Source organism: Tympanuchus pallidicinctus, unplaced genomic scaffold (genome assembly GCF_026119805.1).
Source record: "Tympanuchus pallidicinctus isolate F22 unplaced genomic scaffold, pur_lepc_1.0 scaffold15, whole genome shotgun sequence".
NCBI lineage: Eukaryota > Metazoa > Chordata > Aves > Galliformes > Phasianidae > Tympanuchus > Tympanuchus pallidicinctus.
In genome coordinates, this window is record NW_026294669.1 from 1,516,690 (window position 1) to 1,536,184 (window position 19,495).

Genomic DNA, 19,495 nt, shown 5'->3' on the forward strand with positions numbered 1-19,495 from the left:
GCACCAGCTTCCCATAAGGTTACTAATTGGCTTTTATTGATAGTTTTCCATAATTTCATCAGTTGCAGGCTAAAGTGGTATTCAGCAATACTCAGCACCAGCACTTATGGCAGTTAAGGAGATTGATTAACATTCATAAGAAGAGAAGAGGAGCTTAAAATAAGAAACAAAACAAATGCTTAATCCTCTGGCCGGGATGCTTTTTGGCATGGAAGATATAAATGTGGATCCGCTCTGAAAACAATCCCCGTATCTTCCTTCCAACAAAGAACCACAGCACAACCCCAGCCATAAGGCACTGTCTTTTGGTTGGAGCTGTGAAGGCAGTTGGTGTTTTGGCCCCGTGGATGCTGCTTGCTGCTGATAGATGGATGTTGCTGGAGGGAGATTGCTGTGGGCTCAGAGCCCACAGATCCACATAGGTTCTTCAATGCAAGTGCTGAGTTCTTGAGGGGGACGCCCACGTTAATGCGGTGGTAATGCCATCAGCTGTGTCTTGCAATATTTTGCAGGTCATTTCAGATTTGCCATGCTCATTTCTTCACACCATTGGAAGCCGTAGTTAGAACAGGGCTGTCTCAAGCTGTGAAAACCTGAGAGGACATTCATACCTGAGATCATCCACTCTTCTTTATCAAACGCGCTCTGGAAGGCCGCAGCTGTGGCTTGGAATTTCCCACAGCTCAGCTCTCTGCAAACCTCCTCAGAGCCTGCAGCAAAGAGAAATCTCACAACTGGTTAAATATAGAGGATACCTACCAGTGTCGTCAGGTTACCTCTCTCATTGCAGGTGCTTTAAACTGAGAGAAAGTGACAATGAAGTCTTCACACTTTCTTTAATTATAGCAGCCTTTATGTAACAGTGTCAGATAAATGTGTTTCAGTATAGGTGGCACCTCACTTCCTCCAGAAGAACTGTCAAATTAGACCCTACCAGGCTAATTCATTACTTGAAATTCAAGGAATTAAAGCATACCATCCAGGTCTCTCTTTGAATTAAACCTTTAAATGCAGAGGATGCTCTGCACCAAGACATACCCTAAACACCACGGTGCTTCTTTCTTGTGGAGCACAAATACATACTCATTTACCTGGAATCTCTAGGACTGTGAAACATCACAGATGTCATCCAGTTCTCATTGCTCATGAGATGTTAGAAAAGGAGGTTAGTGGGATCTCAAGAGGTTGTCTTGTTCTTACTTCTACCCCAAGGCAGAAGCTGTTGTTGCTACAACCATGTGCTTATCTAATCTGTATTATAAAACAGAAAAAGAGAGAGGAAAAAAATAGATTGCTGTAGAGGGAGAAGGATGAGGAATTGGGCTATGCTAAGTAGCACAGAAGAGTGAGGAGCTGGCCTCCTTCCAAGCGATGGAAGCAAGTCCTGCCTTTGGATTGCTGGAGAATGCTGACGGTCCTCTTCCTCTATATTAATGAAATATATACCTGAGCTGTTCTGCTGATTTCAGCAAGAACATATGGGGAGAGGAATTTTTTTCATCAGGACCCGAAATTCAGGCACTGAAAGGTCAAACCCAATGCTTACTTTTTGGATGAAATGTACTGATAAATACAGGAGGTTTTGTGTGCTGAAAGACGTTAGAAGGAGCGGGTTCACTCTCTGCAGTTAGTATCTCATTAGTCCAAAGTAATGCTACGAGGCCAGCACTGCAATCTTACTGTCGGAGTTGAAGAGCCTTCAGAGAACTTCAATCCATCCTCATGGAGGCAATTTTGGGTTTTTGCATCGGGGTGAATCCTCGTGTCCGTCCTCAGCTCTGCAGTGGAGTGAGGGCACGGAGGTGTGCCCTCCTGCAGCACCAGGCACACTGCCTTAGCAGCACAGCACACGGTGAAAGTGAAATCTGTGAAAGCACAAAAGGGAGAGAAGTTGCTGACTTATATTCTGGCTCTGCATGCTGCACTGCTGAGGTATTTACTTGGTTTTGTAATCCAGTTACCCTGTGTTTATTTAAATAGCAAATAGTTCATTGCTACACTTCCTCAAAGAGCAGTGCAAGTGCTGCCATTGGGTCGTGTGATCATTTGATTGGGCTTTGCACAGTATTTCCAGTGGTTCTGTACAAAATTCGTGCTCTGGGAAAGCCACTATTCCTACCTTTGGATAACTTAGAAATGGCTGGGTAAAGATTTGAGGATATATGGATGTGTGTCTCACAAAGGATTTGTCCTTTTTTCTTTGTGCTTCCAAAAAGGTCGGTTCCAAGCAGAAAAAAGGGAACGTGGATAATCCCAAATGGCATCAGAGGACTTGGGGGGAACCCCATCTTCGAGAGGTCTGTGGGATGCTCAACTATTCTGACTTCCCTTCCTCTGCATTGCCTCCTAATGTTGGTTCCAAGCACCAGGAGCAGCTTAGCACTGAGCCTGTCCTTTGACCTGCGTGCTCCCAATGAAGCCTGTAATAAGTCCTTAGCAGGAGGAGTCTTTTAATTAAGCAGCAATAACAACACATGGCCCTTAGGTGATTCCAAATGATACCTTCACTGTTAAGCTATATGGACTCGTTACACATCCTCAGCAGACACATTAGGTGAGTCCTGTGGAAACCAGATTGTCTTCATCTTGTTCAAAGTTGGTGCCCATGGGGATGTGCGGAGCTGTGGCCTGAGATCAAAGGATGATGGATGCTCTCTGCATGCAATACTGCAGTAAATCCACAGGAAACCTAATTCACAGCAGTCCTGCCAAGATCACCAGAGGACAGTAGTCCTTGCTGGGGAATAGCCCACATGTTAATAGAGATTGCAGTGCCTCTGATTAAACCCCAGAGAAGTGGAGACCAAGCTGCTTGAAAATACTGATTTACCACTCTCTGAAGATTAACATGATAACCAAATTGGAAGATACGAGGAAGATGTATATAATGCAGCAGCTGACACCATTGATCAAGGCCAGGCTGGATGTGGCTCTGGGCAGCCTGGTCTGCTAGTTGGCAACCCTGCACGCAGCAGGGGGTTGAAACTGGATGAGCACTGTGCTCCTTTTCAACCCAGGCCATTCTGTGATTCTATGATACGATTAAAAACACTTAATTCAGATCATCTGCCCATTGCATATTATCACCAGGTGTGCCCTACTTGTGCACACAACCCATGGGTGCTGGTTGCCCATTGCTGCAGTGCTAGCCAGATGCAGAGGAGAGCTGACAGCTACCAGAGCTTTTCTCTGTGGCCTGAGGCAGTGACATTCCCTGCCTGGTGTTATCAGAGTGCCTGCATTCTCTCCCAGAAACAGGCCAGGGAGGATTTTCATCTCACAAAGCCTTCAGTTATGCGTGCCCAACTTTGGTTACTGCAGTGATTGCTTGTTTGTTTGGGAAGCTGCCTAGAAAGGTTGAGCTTGCAGCTGGTTTTCCCTTTTGCCTGCACCAAGCTATGCTGTAAGTTAAGCCCAAGAGAGAAGACTGTCTTGATTTGGAGTTCCTGTGTATTTATTACAGGTGTTTGCAGCCTGTGTCTATGGAGATGATGCTCGTGGTGAAGCACCAGGTGACTTTTTGAAGGTTGTGCTCTCCAAACCAGCCCTTGCTCCACAGTACCCATGGATTGAGATGGGAGGTTTAGGTACGGAGGCAGATGTCTCTTCTGTTTACATCTTTCAAAATGCAGTCCCTATTTAATGAGCCACGTGGTTTTTTATAGCATCTTTTAGGAGCCTTTCAAGTTGAGTCATGAAATATATATTTTTAATAACCTCTGTATCTTGAGAGGACAGTGTGAAATGTAAGTACTGGAAATCAAGCAGCAATTCCCCTGACTTCTGAGTTAAATTATTTCATTACAAATTTATGTGAAGTTGAGACACAGTTTTTTTTCTCCTTCTGATTTCAGATCCGTCTTTTATTTTGAGCTGACAAATGATTCTGATGTTGCACTTAGAAATTCCTTCCCATTTTAAATTTTAATAGTCTCCCACTGCTGAGGTATTTACTTCTTTAAAGATGGAACATCACAGATCTTCAAGGTGGGGAGGAGGGATCGGGTGCTTAGCTCAGGCCCTCAGCATCCATCTATTAACTCCTGTAAAGGGAGTTCAAAGAGAACTTTAAAGGCAGTCTCAGAAACTGAAATCCTCTTCCATCTGCTTAAGGGGGTGCCCCAAAACCTGCAGGCTGTGCTCTCCAGCCCTGACCCACCTACAGGTGGACAGCCCTGAGCAGCAGTGGGCAGGGCAGGCTGTGGGGCAACCATGGCCAGGGAAGGAGCCGGATACATCAGCTGTAAGATGTGTGTAAGATGTGCTTTTTGCCCTCAAAACAACTGCTCCACTTGACAGAAGTGCTGCCTCCGTTTGAAATGAACCTCTGGAAAGCCATGGGAGCATCTCTGTTAATTAACAGGTGCTTTGTCTGCTGGTTTAGCATTGCCACCATGCTCTCTGCGTGGCCTAGAGATGAAGTTACTTTTTGGAAGAGTTCATTGTCTGAGGGCTCAGCCCTGGAAAACACTTCAGGAGAGCTAAACTTTACCAGTGAGATTCTCCCATGGTCAGCAGCACTGCACTGCTTCCACTTGCAGACATGCAGCGTCCGCAAAGCTCGGGGCAGCATGGACAGAAGCAAGGAGTGCATTGATAGCACAGGGAGGTGGGAGGTGGGGAGCAAGATTTGTTGTAATGCTGGGGAGTTTTTGAGGAAATGAACAACTGATACGGGAAGAATAAAGCCTTTGGCTTTGCTGAGGTGTCTGTCTCTTCCCCAGGCATCAGTGGTCAATTTGCAGAATGAAGTTAATCCTTTGCAAGGTGAAACAAATGGAAAAGATGGGAAGTGTTGATGAACGCAGGGGCGTTTGATCGAGTTGTAATAAAGATGAGATTTGGAATGCTTTTAATAACGTTAGGAAGTGAATGGTAAACTATTCCAGAAGTATTCAGAAATACACATACAGAAAATAAATATTTCTCAGTACTTCCTGTCCAGTTTTTGGCTCACACAGGGAGCTCACGTAGCGTTATGCTTTGCCCACCGTGAGGCTGGGGAAAGAGAAGCAGTGTGTGGTTACATATGAGATGGAATCTGAGAGAATGGATTGCTCACCTCACTGACACACTGAGGGATGGTGTGTGTAGCTGATATGCACAGACACAGACGGCTCTTGGACAGGAGAAGCAGAACTAGAAAGGTCCAGGGTAGAGCTCTGGTAGGATCAGTTTTCCCAAGTTGGTTTTAAATAAGGCCAAAACTTGTGGTTTTTAAATTCTTGGCACTTGGGGTTTGTTCTGTTTGTTTGTTTGCAGCTCCATCGTAGAACATCAGGAGAAAACTCGTTTTATAGAGCGGAAGAGAAATTACTCATCAGAAAAGCCTTCACACCATTATTTTTACATTAAAATCTATAATAAGCAGACACCCTCCCAGCGCCCGGCAGAAAACACTGCTATTCTGGGCACGCTGAGCTTGGCATGGGCTCTGCTGCTGCTCTGTGGGGTGTGCAGCAGCTCCATAACCAGGCCTGCCACTGCCACAGCACATCCTGCACTGCTGCCAGCGCACCAGGAGCAGCAGCTCTGTGCCTCATTGCCCACTCCTGCTCAGAAAGCTCCACGTTTTGTTGCTCTTTTGATATCAGGGGGAAGTTTTTCACCCAGAGGGCGGTGAGGCACTGGCACAGGTTGCCCAAGGAGGCTGTGGATGCCCCATCCCTGCAGGCATTCAAGGCCAGGTTGGATGTGGCCCTGGGCAGCTTGGGCTGCTGATTAGCGACTGTTCATTTGAGGGGGTTGAACTGGATGAGCATTGTGGTCCTTTGCAACCCAGGCCATTCCTGTGATTCTGTGATTCTCTTTCCTCACGCTGTTATCTGCATACAACATAGTAGCAGCGGTCCTTGGCACCATGTGCTCCCACACACCTCGCTGGGTGCTGCACTGGGGGATAATTCACGCCCTCTCTGCCACGAAGGTTTCCAAACGCGGTGTTTCGTGAAAGAGGCAGCAGCGGGGCTGCGGGCTCTGGAGGCGCAGGTCCCGGTGCCGGCCCCTCTGCCCGCCGCAGAGGCGATGCGGGGGACGGGCGGCTCTCCTGGGGCGCTGCTCGGAGCCGTACGGAGCGCGGTGCCCGCGGAGAGAACGGGGCGCGTAGCAACGGGAGCGGCCGGGGTCGCCTCGGGGGGGACCGCTTCTCCTCAGCACCGAGCGGCTGAGGCGGCGGGGACGGAGGAAGGCGCGGATCGCCCCGTTCCCCGCAGCTCTCCCGGCGCCGCTGCCCGGTTGCCGAGGCGCCAAGGGACGGCGGCGCTCCGGGGCGTCCCGCACGGCGGAGCGGCGCAGCCAATGGCGGCGCGGCGGCGGCCGGGCTCGACCAATGGCTGCGCGGCGGTCGTACCGCTCGACCAATGGCTGCGCGGCGGCGCGGGGAGCGGGCCGCGGCGGGAGGCGGGCCGGGGGCTGCGGGGCGGCGCGGCGCCGGCGGGGGCACCTGCGGCGGCGGCGGTGGGCGCGGGAGGCGGCGCCGCGCGGCTGGGGCGTCCGCAGCGCTGAGAGGGCAGGCTCGGGCCCGCGCCGCACAGGCCTCCGCCCGCTCTCGGCCCCCCGCCGCCCTTCGCAGCGGCCGGTTCCGCACCTCGAGAGGCGCCCGGCGTCCGCGGAGCTCCATGTACGACAATTTGTACCTGCATGGATTTGAAGACTCGGAGGCGGTGAGTGCCGCGGAACGCCGCGCTCCGTTACGCAACGCGCCGCTGCCCTCCCGCCCGGGCCGCCCCACGTTCCCGGCCCGGCGGCGCGGGGCTCTGGGCGCGGGGCTCTGGGCGCGGGGCGGCCGCGTTACATAAGGCGCTGCGGCCGCCTCGCCGAGCGGCGGATCGCGGCACGGAGCGGAGGGTGCGTCAGTGCGGGTGTGCGCGGCGCGACGCGTGCCGGTGTGCGGGGCTTGCGGCGTGTCGGAGTGCCGGGGGGCCGGAGCCCTTCATGCCGCCGCGTCCTTTCCAGCTGCGCCGCTCCGGGGCCGTTAGGAAGCGGGCTGGGATGCGCGGCTCTCGCCCTCGCGGCTGGCCGCCGTCGCGCTGTGTTTGCTTCAGAGCCGTGCCGGGCGTCTGCCGGTTCCTTCAGAGCCACGTCTGGGACCCCGCGCGGTGTTTATGTGCGCAGAAAGCAGAGCGGGAATCCCTGGGAGCTTCTCACTGCACGTGTTGGTAAAATAGATCTTCCCCGAAGTGCAGGTTTGCTCTTGAGAAGATTGAAGCACGGCAGCCTGGCTGAGGGGTCTCGCTGCTGGGTGGTGCTTCGTCTGCACAAGCCGGGTTTTAAAGGTTTCCAAAGAGCACAGCCCCGCTGGTTGGGCTCCGGGTGCTCCCGAGGTGCCAGCCCTGGTGTGTCACAGCGAGGGGTGCTCTGCTTGCTCCTCGTTCAGGTAAAGCGGTTTGTATAAAGGCAGTGAAGCGGAGGTGTGCAGCCACTCAGCTGCCCTGTGGGCTGCAGCACTGCTGGGATGGGGCAGTGGACCTTCAGCCGTCTGTGGCTGCTAGTGGAAAGAAGTGATTGCTGAGGTTTCTTTATGCTCTTAGTTAGCTGGTGGTAACGGTGTTGACAGCTTTTGTAACTTTACAATCTCTTGGTGTTCTCCAGTATTATCAGTAGACTTCTGGAATCGTGGGAATAGGTGAGAATTTTGGCTTTTGTGTAAGAATAAGGCAGACCAAGCCCTGAAAACAGCACAGACAGCTCATAGCTGTGCAGAAAAGCCAGAGACCACAATCTTCAGAGGCACAGACACAGGCGGGTACTGTTCCCCAGGTGCTGCTTTGCTCTGTGCTCCCACACTGCTTACTTATAGTGCTATACCTTACTGTTATTGGGGCTTCTGATTCATGAATTGGGAATGCCAGCTGGGGCAACGTGCTGGCAAACAGGTAGAGTGGTGAGGCACTGGAGCAATGCTTGCTAGCCAGAGAGAGCCTGTGTAATGGAATTAATACAGCGAAAACCAGATCGAGGGTAGTGTTTTCCTGTGGTTAAGGGAAAATAACTGAGTGTGCAAAGAGGAAAGAAGAACTGTCAGTATTGTCTGGGCTTTGGAGCTGGAAGGTGCAGCTGCTGAACTGAGGGAGATCTGTCAACTCTTTGAAAGGGTAGATAACAGCAGGACAAAGAGAAATGCTTTGAAGTTGAGGGAGGGAAGATTTAGGTTGGGTGGCAGAGGGAAGCTCTTTCCTATGTGAGTGGTGAGGTGCTGGAACAGCTGCCAGAGAGGCTGTGATGCCCCGTCCATCCCTGGAGGTGTTCAAGGCCAGGTTGGATGGGGCCCTGGGCAGCCTGGGCTGCTATGAAATGTGAAGGTTGGTGGCCCTGTGTGTTGGAGCTTTGTGATCCTTGAGGTCCCTTCCAACCCAACCATTCTGTGATTCTGTGAGATGGGAGCTGCTATCCTGGTCTTGCAGTACTTTCATCCCCTGAAGCACAGGGAGGTGTGATCGAGTACTTGTGCTACTTGAAATACTTTTAGCACAAAATAAATCATACCAAGATGAGTCACTCTAGTACAGTTAGCATCTTCCTAAAGTAGGTATCTGCCCTTAAGAAACTCATGCAGCAGTTTCCTGTTGTGGTGGCCTCGTGTAAGAACACTGCAAGAAATGTGAACTAACACAAGGACGTGGTGTGTTTTGTTGCTTTGCTGGCAGGCTGTACTCACAGTGTTCTCCACAGTGGGGGCTGTGTTGCAGCTGGGGGTCACATAGGATCTCTTGGCCTTAGAGGGCAGCTGGCTGCATGCTGGGGCTCTCCCAGGCAGCCCTTCTTTCCTATTCAATCCAGGAGGAAAGATGTTGTTTTTCTAAGACTGAACTGATACGTCAATGATGGTTTCTGTTTTTTCAGCTGAAGTTATTATTATGGTGTGTTTGTGTGTATATATGAAACGAATGCAAAAATACGTATTTATTTATATTACATTTAGAGAAAGAAATGGGTTCAGTGTGTGCATGGCTATTACAATCCATTACCAGCTGTGATGATTAATGCCAAGCAGATGATGCACGAGCTAGTGCGAGGCTTTTTGGAGGAGGAAAATTACACTGTTCAAGTTGGAAGAAATGCTGGTGGTTGTATGCAAAAAGCACTAGGCATGCTGAAGAACAGCAGAAAGAGAGGTGTAAACAACTTGTATAGATGTGAGTACGCGTGCAATGAACACAAAGTTCAGGCATCATCCTAATGACAGTCGTGGCTTTGTTGCCCTGCCCTGTCTGATCTGGGGGATACTGCGGGCTGGTTGTAGTGCTTTGGGTAGCTTCATTGTAAACAAGGTCACTGTTTGGGGCTTGAAAACTTAATTGCCATGTATGAAACAGGCATCTTAAGTTCTTGATTCCAGGAGAAGAGGGCACCAGATCACTGTTAGCACTGGCGATGTCCATTGCATAAGAGAATCATGGTTTTACCCTCCCACTTGAGAACTAATCCCTGTGATGGTATTTATGGTGAGGAAAGATCTGCATGCTGCTTGGTGTGTTGGCACAGAACCTCTCAGCTGCAGCACAAACTCCATCTTCTTCAGGAACAGACTTTTAACACAACTTTTCTGTAAGAAACCACGTTTTCTGTAAAATCCTCATTTCCTCTGAAGCAGCAGTTGTGGTGGTGGCTGCCAGCTCCATAGTGCTGGGCAAAGCCAGTGATGGCCTGCAGCGCTTGCTGCATGTGTGCTTCTCTGTTCAGTAATGCCAGTTCCCCTTTCATGTCATCTTCCATCATTTGGGGTGGCAGATAATTCACACTCAATCTGAGCTGTCTTTCTGTGCCCTGCTTTAACTGTATGCTTATTCTCCTGTCCCTAAGCCTTGCATACGATCTGCATTATTTATTTATTTATTTATTTTACTCCTCTTAGTCTTTAGTCTGCATCCAGCCTTGTTTTGCATTCCCTTTGTCTCCTTTCTATCCCTGCAGCCTGCTGCGGGTGCCAGAGTGACTCTGGGGCACTGGGGAAGCAGGGCGGCTCATTTACTGCTTTGTAAGCCAACAATGCACTTGCTTCACTCAAAGGTACTGTGTGAGTTCAAGCTCCATATCACAGCAAATTAAATAAACGTTTCAGTGGGATTTGTGCCCAGAAGCATTTCAGATTTTGGAAGTCCTTTGGTGTTAACAAGGCCTGTCCAGCCGTGAGGCATCCCCTGGTAGGCAGTCTTCAGAGTCTGCCATTAAAAGGGCTCTGAGGGACTTGTATACAGAAGCCCACCATGGCAGGGTTGTTTCAGGGAGCTGGGAGACCGCATCTGACAGTGCATGGTGTGGCAGGGTATAGCGACGTGGTCCCTCAGTATGTGTGTGCTAGGTGTGCACTGCATCCACGGTGCTAACGGCTTTCCATCGTGCATCTTGTTTGAAAGCTGTGCTTGGAGCCATCCTGTTGTACCGGTGCACCAGTGGTGCACTTTCCTGCAAGCTGGGGGGGGAAAGCTGCTGCCAGAGCTAGCTAGTTTGGTCTAGGAGCCAGAAAAGAGGCTGCTGAGGCACAGGGCACTTACTTTGTTCCACTGTGGAAAAGCTTCATGTGGCATCCATGTGAAAGCTGTCTGCAGTTCCTGCGTGTGGATTTTGAGACACTGCTGAGAGTCCTCAGGTCAGAGTGCTGGATCAGGAGCGCAGTACTGTGAGCTCCACTGCTGTTCCTGAGTTCACACACTGCTCCTCATGCTGGTCAGTCACTTCTCGTGCTAGTGTAGGCTCTCTTTCAAAGCAGTTGAGACCAGAAGATTTCTGAGTGCTGCTTAAGCAGAAGATCACGATTATAGGAATGCAAACGGTGCTTGGGTCTCTGCGTGATCCTTCTCTGGAGCAGAAGGAAGACAGTCTTGTATTGCCCTGCGTATCTCTTCCACTTCAGTAAGTTCAATATAAGAAATAAGCAAAACACATACAGAGAAATATTTTTCATCCTTGTCTTGGGTGATTATATTCCAGAACTCTTCCTGTTGGTGAAATTGTCAAGACTTAGGCTTTGCATGCCATTTGCTTACAAACTGCCCTCCAGCACTGCTGTGTAGGGCTGCTTGGAAACTCAAGTCTTTCCATCCCAGAGCCGGTTAGCATGGGGAGTTCTGCAACACCGAATTCATCTCGTGGAACACCTTTGTGTGATGTGTAGCTGAGACCAGGCAGAAGGCTTTGTACAGCTGTCAAATAAAATTAGGGATTTCCAACGGGCTTAAAAGGGTTCTGGTGTTTGTGGGAGCATTGCTTCCGTAGATCCCTTCTGAAATGTTCAAGCTGAAGGTGGCAAGTTATTAATCTAGATTTGGTGATGGTGTCCTTCAGGAGGGCTCATGTCATGGGGCAGCACTGGAGGTTCTGTGGGGTCCCACAGGGCTCCAATTCCCATGCTGTTTTCTTCTGGTTTCAAGTGCACACTAAGGTCTGTCTTCAGTGAGAATGTGTCAGATAACTGCTGTTCATGAGAGATTATCCTCTGTCTGTGACGCCTATTGAATTCTCATCAAGATTTGTCTTTTACATGGTCGAAGTAGTTTCAAATCTGTTTCCATTAGTTCTTAATAGATTGCTTCAACTAATGAATCATCATCTGCCTAACATGTTTCTTTTGTGACAGGGCTGGGAAGTTGGCTTGTTTGCCATTTGCAGGTTTGCTTGGGTCTTTGTGTTTTCTTCCTGCTAAAATTTCCAGGTCCTTATGCTGCTCCAGCAATAGCTGTTGTTACTGTGTCTGATATTTGTGCTCACTTCTAGAATGGTTTTGTACCTGACTCTGCTCCTCCGTTAAGCATAATGTTGTTGATAGTGCAGCAGTCAAATAAAACTTCCAGCACGAATAATGTTTTTACAGATTAACATCTGCTGTTTCCATAGAGATATTTTTTTTTCTCACCAAAAATACGTTAAAGTAGCAAGCAAACAAAACGCAAGCGAAGTGATCGTGTCATCTAACCAAAAGGAGAAGCTATGGGGAATAGCTAAGTGCATGCATTCAGACTCAGCTGTATGTAAGTGTAGGCACTCACTGGATGGGATGGCATGTCTGGTGCCAGGGCCATCCTCCTGGTGACCTCTTGGGTGACCGTGGCATGCAGCCGAGGTGATGAGGGCTTCTCACAAGTGTGCTCATCTGGATTGTGGAAATGTGCCTGCTGGGAAGCATCAACAGCTCCCTGAGCTCAAGGGCATCTGAGGGGGAGCGCGGCTCTTGGTGCAGAAGTAACAAATGGCAAGGGGACAAGCTTAGCCTTAGATTTGCTGATGTCATGGCTTGCTTCTCTATCTCCCCAAAACACATTCTGCTTGTGAGATACTGAGCTGTTAGATGATTTTCTTTTGAGTGTGCATTCACAGAGATAGTAGAGCCTGGCTTTAAAATCAGCCACGTGCACAAACACAGATTGCTTTGCAAGCAGGACAGCCTGACAACTGCTGGTGGTCATTTGGAATCCAGTAATTAACTTCAGAACGCCGTTCAGCTGGCTGAGTGCTGAGTTCGCAGGTGGTGTCGAGATTTGCTCACAAAGTTCCCTCAGATCCCAGTCTGTATTTTTCCACAGTGCTTTGCTGGGCTGTGTTGTGCCAGCAGTGCCCCTGCTTCCAGCTCCCTGCCACTGCTCCAGTGCGCCCTGCCGTTTGACTGCCCTACCTTACTGGGGCTTCTTGTTCCTTCATAAGCCAGAGCAGAGCTTTGTAAACCTGGAGCATCTCCCTTAGTGGTGGCTTGCTGGGGAACTCCTTTGTGCCCATCACTGTTGCTGGGCATCGGGAGGGATCTCTCCTCCACAAATGGAGGCATGAGAGAGCAGTCCTTGAGCCAGGAGAGGGGTGGGTGAGCTGGGCAGCTCTCCATGTCCAGCAAGGCAGCGTGGCTCGGTGTGTGCTGCCAGATGCTGCATCCCTTCCCTCTCCCTGAATTCATGCACGCGCAGGATTTCAGTCTGCATTTTCAATCTCTGCCTAAAGCTGGCCCTGTCAGCAAGAAGGGGGGTGATTTATTTTTAGGAAAGGACTGTTTCAGATCAGCGAGCCACAGGTTGTGCTCTGAAAGGCTCGTTCCTTGTGGCGTTTTCCTTAAGAGCATCAGGTAGTGCAGAAGCTGCATGAGCTATGGATCTGGAGCTGTTTGGCTGTGCTCTTTCACCAGCATGGAGAACGCGGGCTGGTGGGGGATGTGATTTATTGCAGCAACATGGAGGAAATCATGGGGAAAAAGCACTATGTATCATCTTGCTGAGCACTGAAGTGGTGAAGCACATGTCTGAGCGAGCTGCTAACACTTCATATAAAGCTTTGCAGGCCTTTCTATTTTGAGACAATTCCACTTGAACCAAATCTGTTTTCCCTGCAAGTCCTCTCCTGTTTTTTTCCACACTGGGCTTCTTCCCTTCTCCCATGGATCCCCATGGGCTTGCACTGTTGGGTGATGGCCATGGGTGAGCCCTTGGCACTCTGTTCCTGGGGATGAACTGCCCATGGGGATGGCTGGGCACAACCCAAAGGCCTCTCACCTGTGCAGTCAAACAGCTGTTTCAGAACCTTCTGTCCTCTCATCTGTTATCGTAAGAACCCAGAGAACAAAATTGGGTTCCTAATGGTTATCCTCTGTTCTATTTCTTTACAATCCAGTGCAGGATTCCGTGATGATATCTTTTAAGCCGTGTTCCTTCTGAGATTAATGCATCCCCTGAGGAATACTGCTCTCTGCTTGGGAAAACGGCGCATTCTGGCAAGTTACTCTTTGCTGAGGTAGCTTTGTCATGAGATACCACAACTGAATTTAATCTTCCAGAACAATCTGTCGTGATCTCATCTGATGCTGATGTGCTCTGGCTTCATCCCTAGGTGAAGAGGTATCAGTTATGGCCGAGCTCTCAGCGGATCAGAATCCAGTGGTGGGGGTAATCTGTTGCTGTTTACGTACTGTCTGAAGGAGCAGAGTGGTAGGAAGTGTTCTGGTGTTACATTCCAGAATGAGTTTTTAGTGATGCATTAAGTAATCTTTCCCTTTATTATATTAGGTCTACTGTATGTAAACATGCAGCATGAGTGGGAGTGTAGGAGAGGAAGAGCTGCAGTCTGGAATGTCTCCCGCTAGACACAGAAAATTTATGGGATGGTGGTGGATACACAGAAGTTGTTTTGCTGAATTGAATTAATAATTTGACTTTGGCTTTGAAAATTGGCATTGGATGTCATTTTGCGCTGGTGCTGCCATTGGTTGTAACTACACTAAAGACTTCTATCTATTACAGTACCTAAGACATTGTTAAATGTTTAGCTTGACTCCTCTGTTCTGAGTATAGCATGTGGCTTTTTATCAAATTCGTGCCTTTCCACTGTGAAACCTTTTTGTCTTTAAAACAGAGGCACTGGATCTCCCCCTGGTAGCTCATTCGGTTACGATGTAGGCTTTGTGTTGGGCAGGCATTAGTGTGAGGGCTTTGCATGGTGTGAGGGCTTTGCGTGATGGGTCCCCCACCCACAAAAGCTTTCCTTGCTGCTTTGCTCTCTCTCTGTCCGCACACTTTCCCACTGTGTTTGGCTATTCTTCGTGTTCTTTCTGAGCCTCTCATTTTCCTCTATTGTTTCTTGAGAGAGGGGAGGAGTGCCTGGTGCTGTGTGTACTCTCCAGATCAAACTGCATTGGCATGGGAGGAATGCTCACTGGCAGCTCCAGGGCTGCATGTATTTCATAGAGGCACTAGTCAGGCTGGAAAGGACATCTCAAATCACCAACCCTGACCCATCAGCACCGTGCCCACGTTTCCATGTATTAAATGGGCAGAGCACTGTGCTTCATGGAAAAAGGTACCCTGCCTCCCAGTAGCTGCTCTGTATACATATGGAACATTGGAAATAATGAGTTTATGTTATACTGAGAAAACACGTGCAGGATGAGAGCTTTGCTGATAATGTTACTAACTGAGGTCAGCCAGGAATGAAATCGCCACATCAAATGATTCCTTGTGCATGCGGCCCCAGGCTCTGAATGCTTTGGTTGATCCTCAGCCGTTGGTTTTATACATCTGAAGACAAAAAACATCTTGGGTCGTTAGCTGCTTCAGGCCAAGCGTGTTCTGGCATTGACCCAATTTGAAGTTATAGTCATGAGACCTTGGGGATAGCTGTGATTGTCATTACAGTGACAGTATAATGCTAAGCAGCATACTAAAACCTATTGCTAAGGTGCCCAGGCGTGCACCCAGTGGTGCTGTACTTCTGTGCTTCTCGGGGCCTGCAGGACGAAGCTTCTTACTGAGCTGCTGTGTGTGCAGCTGCTATCTGCAGAATGGCAGGAAGCCTTCAGGCGAATGAAGATTTTCCCAGGTATTTCATGTCTTTCTTCATAACCAAACATTTTGTTTATAAAAGATTGTTGTAATTTACTTAGTGTCAGAACCCAATATCTTCCATTCCCCAACAGAAACTATTAATAAGGTCATGATCCCTTCCTTTTCATGCAGAAGAAGAACCCTCTGTGTCCTCAGGATAACGAGAAAGTAGATAAGTAAAAGCACTGTGGCGTTGTTGTGCTGGAAGCTATTCTGTGAGAGGAATGTTCTCCTTAGCCCTGCTTCTTGGACTGCTTCTGAATGTTTCCAATCTGAGCTGGCCTCACACATACCTGTTAACTCTGAAATCTGGGGCCAGAGCTGAGCTAGGGGATGAAAGTGAGTGCCTAGGTTTCACTGGAGCTAGGCTAACGTATTTCAGGGAGGTGCAGCCCCAAAGTCCTGATTCTTGCTCAGTTCTTCCAGCCATTAAATACTTCCTCCCATTGGTTGTGTTGTCTCTTCACCCAACTGCAGTTCTGCGTTGCTTATAGCAGTGCTCATTCCCAGCAGCTGGAGGAAGATTAGCCATCCTTCACCCATCAAACCTTTCCAGGAAGAAAATCATCAGAGTGGTTTCCGGAGTGGCTGCCTGCCTGCCTGGATCTATGCTGCAGTCTCTAGGGATCGAGAGGCCTTGTTTTTTTTCCACCCCCTTTTCATTTCATTTCTTTCTTTTCTCCTAGAGCAAATCCTGCTCTGCCTGTGCTCCGCAGTGCTGCTGACACAGCCTGGCCCCGAGCGCTTTGCTCTGCAAGAAGCGGAGGCTGCCCGTGGGGACAAGCCAGACCTCATTCCTGTCTGCTTTCTCCTCATAGCAGCTGCTGTTTGTCCCTCTGGTCAAGTGGTGGGGATCTGTATGAGCTGTTGAGCAGTGCTCCGCTGACAGCTGCTTCAGGGTGACAGGGAGATGCTCTTCCGTAAGGCTCAGTGCTTTTTTTCCTCTTACTTCTTGGGTACCTCTTACTAATTAGGCTTTGCTGTTTCAGTGCTATGGTTTGCACTGCTCTTTTCCAGCTTGCAGGCTGACCTAAGGACTGCAGTATGGAAAGATGTAGAAGGGCTGGTGTTAGGGCAGTTCAGATAGAGATATGTGGAGCAGTCCGGCCTGCTGGCAGGATGCTGGGTTCTGCTTTGCCACTCCATGGCAACGCTGCAGCCTCGTGGAGCTGATGGCAGACAGGACTTTACACAACAGACAGGGAGAGAGCTCTGTAGCAATTGAATTCTGCAGGTTTTGTGCTGTGGGAAGCAGGATGTGCACAGCAGGCACTGCAGCCAAGCACAGATCGGCTCCCAGAAGAGGTTCAACCCCAGGGCTGGCAGCAAGAACCCGAGCTCATGGCACAGAAAACGTGCTGATCAAAGGGTGCATCTGATGGAAACCTGCCATTCCTGCTGGCAGTGTGTGGGGGCTCACAGGCAAAAGCACTTTCAGCCACTCTGCTTCGGAGTTTTATCTTCTGGACTTGGGTTCTTTACCTGCGTTTTTCCTTTTCTGCTAGTGGATCTTCAAATGCTGATTTCTGGATATACTCAGACCTTTCCCCAGGCCTTGGCTTCACTCTAGCACCACACACGTTCCCTGTCTGCCTTTCTGCTTACATCTCAGCATGGATTTGTAGGACATGAGCAAAACCCCTGACACGGTAACATGTTTTGGAACAGATGTACGTCTTACAGAATATCCCCAAATAATGGCAAAAGCTTAAGGCTAAATACAGGTTTTAAGTAGTCTCAAGATTTTGGCAGCTTTCTCTCCTGACAATCCTTTTTTTTCCTCTTTCAGTGAACAGCATTATCCCGGTGCTTCAGCCAGAGCTGTTTGCTCTTACTGCAGATCCGTGTCACTGACTGCATGTGGGAATGTTGGTAGAGATGGAGCCTTTTGCAGAGTCGGCTCTCGGTGTCTTTCTCTTGTATTGCTTTTGCCAACTCAGAGACATTGTGGGTAGGGTAGGGATTCCTTGGGGATTTTCTTCTTGTTGAAATGCTTACGGGATGCCAGTAATGGGAAGTATTAAGCTCTTGTCTCTTCCAAGCCATTTAATTAGGAATCCATTTTGAGATAATGCTTAAAAAACAAGGTTGTAACTTGGAGTTTCTAGTTTCTGTTTATTAACCCTCTAAATAACTGTCGTGCTGTTGTATGACAAACCATTTGAATTCTACACTGTACATTTGTGGTAGTCATAAAATTTTGGGAAAACACATTCAGAGCGTGCTGTCTATGGAAAAAATACTACGGTGTCTGGAGTGTAGACATGGACGTAAGGCATTGGCTTTGTATTTCTGCCTGATGTAACATAGTGCATTCCCAGTTGACCTCAACAGTGGAGATAATCCATATCCAGAGAGGTTTTCCCAGCAGCATGCCCAGATTTCTCTGTACCCTTAGGGTTTGGTTGGTCTCACTGTCCATGCTGAACCTTTGTGGGCTGGTGGGCCTGTGAGGACGACATGTACCTCTCGAAACGCTCGTGCATTTTAAACACAGACTTATACCCAGTTTTGTTTGTCAGTGCTTAACCACCCGGTTTGCCTGGGAACGTGTGCTGGGAATGTGTGCTCAGTGCTTGTTGCACAGCCTAGGCGGGCAGCAGCCCCCGGGCCTGGGACGTCCTCGTTGCCCTGCACTAATCACTGCAATTAAGTTCCACTCCGATATTACCTCTGTGGGTGACAGCAAGATGCCCTTTCACTTCTATTTTGCTCTCAGCATGTACGGTTGTTAGATTGCAAGAGTTTTGGGAAAGAGGTTGCTATTTACAGAGGGCACGGTATTTAGAAAATTAGGGCTTTTTCTTATTGAGATATTCCCAGCAGTGTGGAACAGCTTACTGCTGCTTCGGCAGGTGTGTCATTTTGGAAGTTGGTCCTTGCTGCAAGAAACACAGAGTTGTTAAGGTTAGAAAAGACCTCTAATTACCATCACATAAAGATAGGAAGAGATTTTAGCAGCTGAAGGAAGGTTTCTGGGAAAGAAAGAGTAGAAAATGTACAAAGAAACAAAAAGCGAAGTGCTCTGCTCAGAAGCGCTGGTTATTGGCTTCCTAAACCTCCCAGTTTGGGAGCTTGTGGAAGGAAAAAGGCAGCTAATTAAAACCGCAGAGCAGCACAACAAACCGAACCTCAGCCCAAACCCTCTCTGTTGCTTGGCTAAAGTTAAGCAGCGTGAAATTCATTCCGACAATACCGTAACAGCATGGCACAATTCTTTCCCATTCGCTACACAGCATGAGTATTTTAAACAAAGTAATTTTCCTATAATTACCTTGAAGATGCAAGCCTGTTTGGGTTCTGATTTTTTGTGCCCTGGTGGGGCCTTTAGCAAAACCTGTAAGAGGTGGGCATAGGCAGAGCGGATGGGATGACTTCAGAGGAAGTCATTGCCACCTAAATATAACTTGTCACAGCAGAGAGCTGCAGCCCGCTGGTAATAAAGGAGTTTGGCTGCCCACCAGCTTTCTTAGTGGCAGATCACAAAGTGTGTGCTATTTGGCATTTGATTTCTGTGAAACAGGCCTGGTACAGAGCAGAATACCTGGTACCCCACAGCACTGCGGGTCTGGTTGCGTCTGCCTTTCTGGTTGTGTCTAATGGGTGGGCAAGGCCAGCCCTGTGCTGGAGCACCATTGCCGTGGTTGCGTCAAATCAGCTTCGTGTCACGTTGTTAGACAGTTCAGCGTGTTCCAAACAGCTTCTGTTTGAAAAATAAAAAGGAATATTCGGGGTTATTTTGGTTGTACGAAGTCTGATGGTGTGGGAAGTGGTGACACCACGCTAGAAGGAAATTGGGACGCTGTAATCATAAAAATCCTTAAAAAGATGCGAGTTGTTGAGTTGAATAAGGAGAAGCATGCCATGAAAGCAGCCAGGTGGCTAGGAGCTTCCTGGCAATGGGGTCTTGAGGAAAATTCCACTCCTTTTCTCATATTTATAATATTTTGAAGCTAATGTATTGACTGTTCTTGCTTTGAGGCTGATGTCTTTCTTCTGTGCCTATTGGCAACCCAAGCAGAGCTGTGTTTTCCTGCAAGGCTGAGGAAGACCCTGTGGACAGTGGATGGGAGGGAGCCCCAGAGGGATGCTCATTGCCCCTGTAGGTCGGTGGTGGCCTTCTTGCCAGCTCTCCTGGCTGTCAGCAGCAGGCAGGGCCCCATCAGTTGCACACCCAGCTGCCATTTTGGAGCATGCTTCCT

The 19,495-nt window shown here is 49.0% G+C and overlaps 1 protein-coding gene across 10 annotated transcripts in view; it reads left to right on the top strand.

Annotated features, from left to right (window-relative positions):
* The window catches only part of CACNB4 (calcium voltage-gated channel auxiliary subunit beta 4), a 103,501-nt gene that overhangs the window by 20,158 nt on the left and 63,848 nt on the right, over positions 1-19,495 (top strand). The window contains exon 1 of one of the 10 annotated variants that reach the window (XM_052675231.1): positions 6,495-6,662. The exons of the other annotated variants lie outside the window; for them this stretch is intronic. Coding sequence (XP_052531191.1) covers positions 6,618-6,662 — 45 coding nt within the window. The 5' untranslated portion in view covers positions 6,495-6,617. Of the gene's footprint in view, positions 1-6,494; positions 6,663-19,495 lie in introns of those variants that run through there. 10 annotated transcript variants of the gene reach the window in all.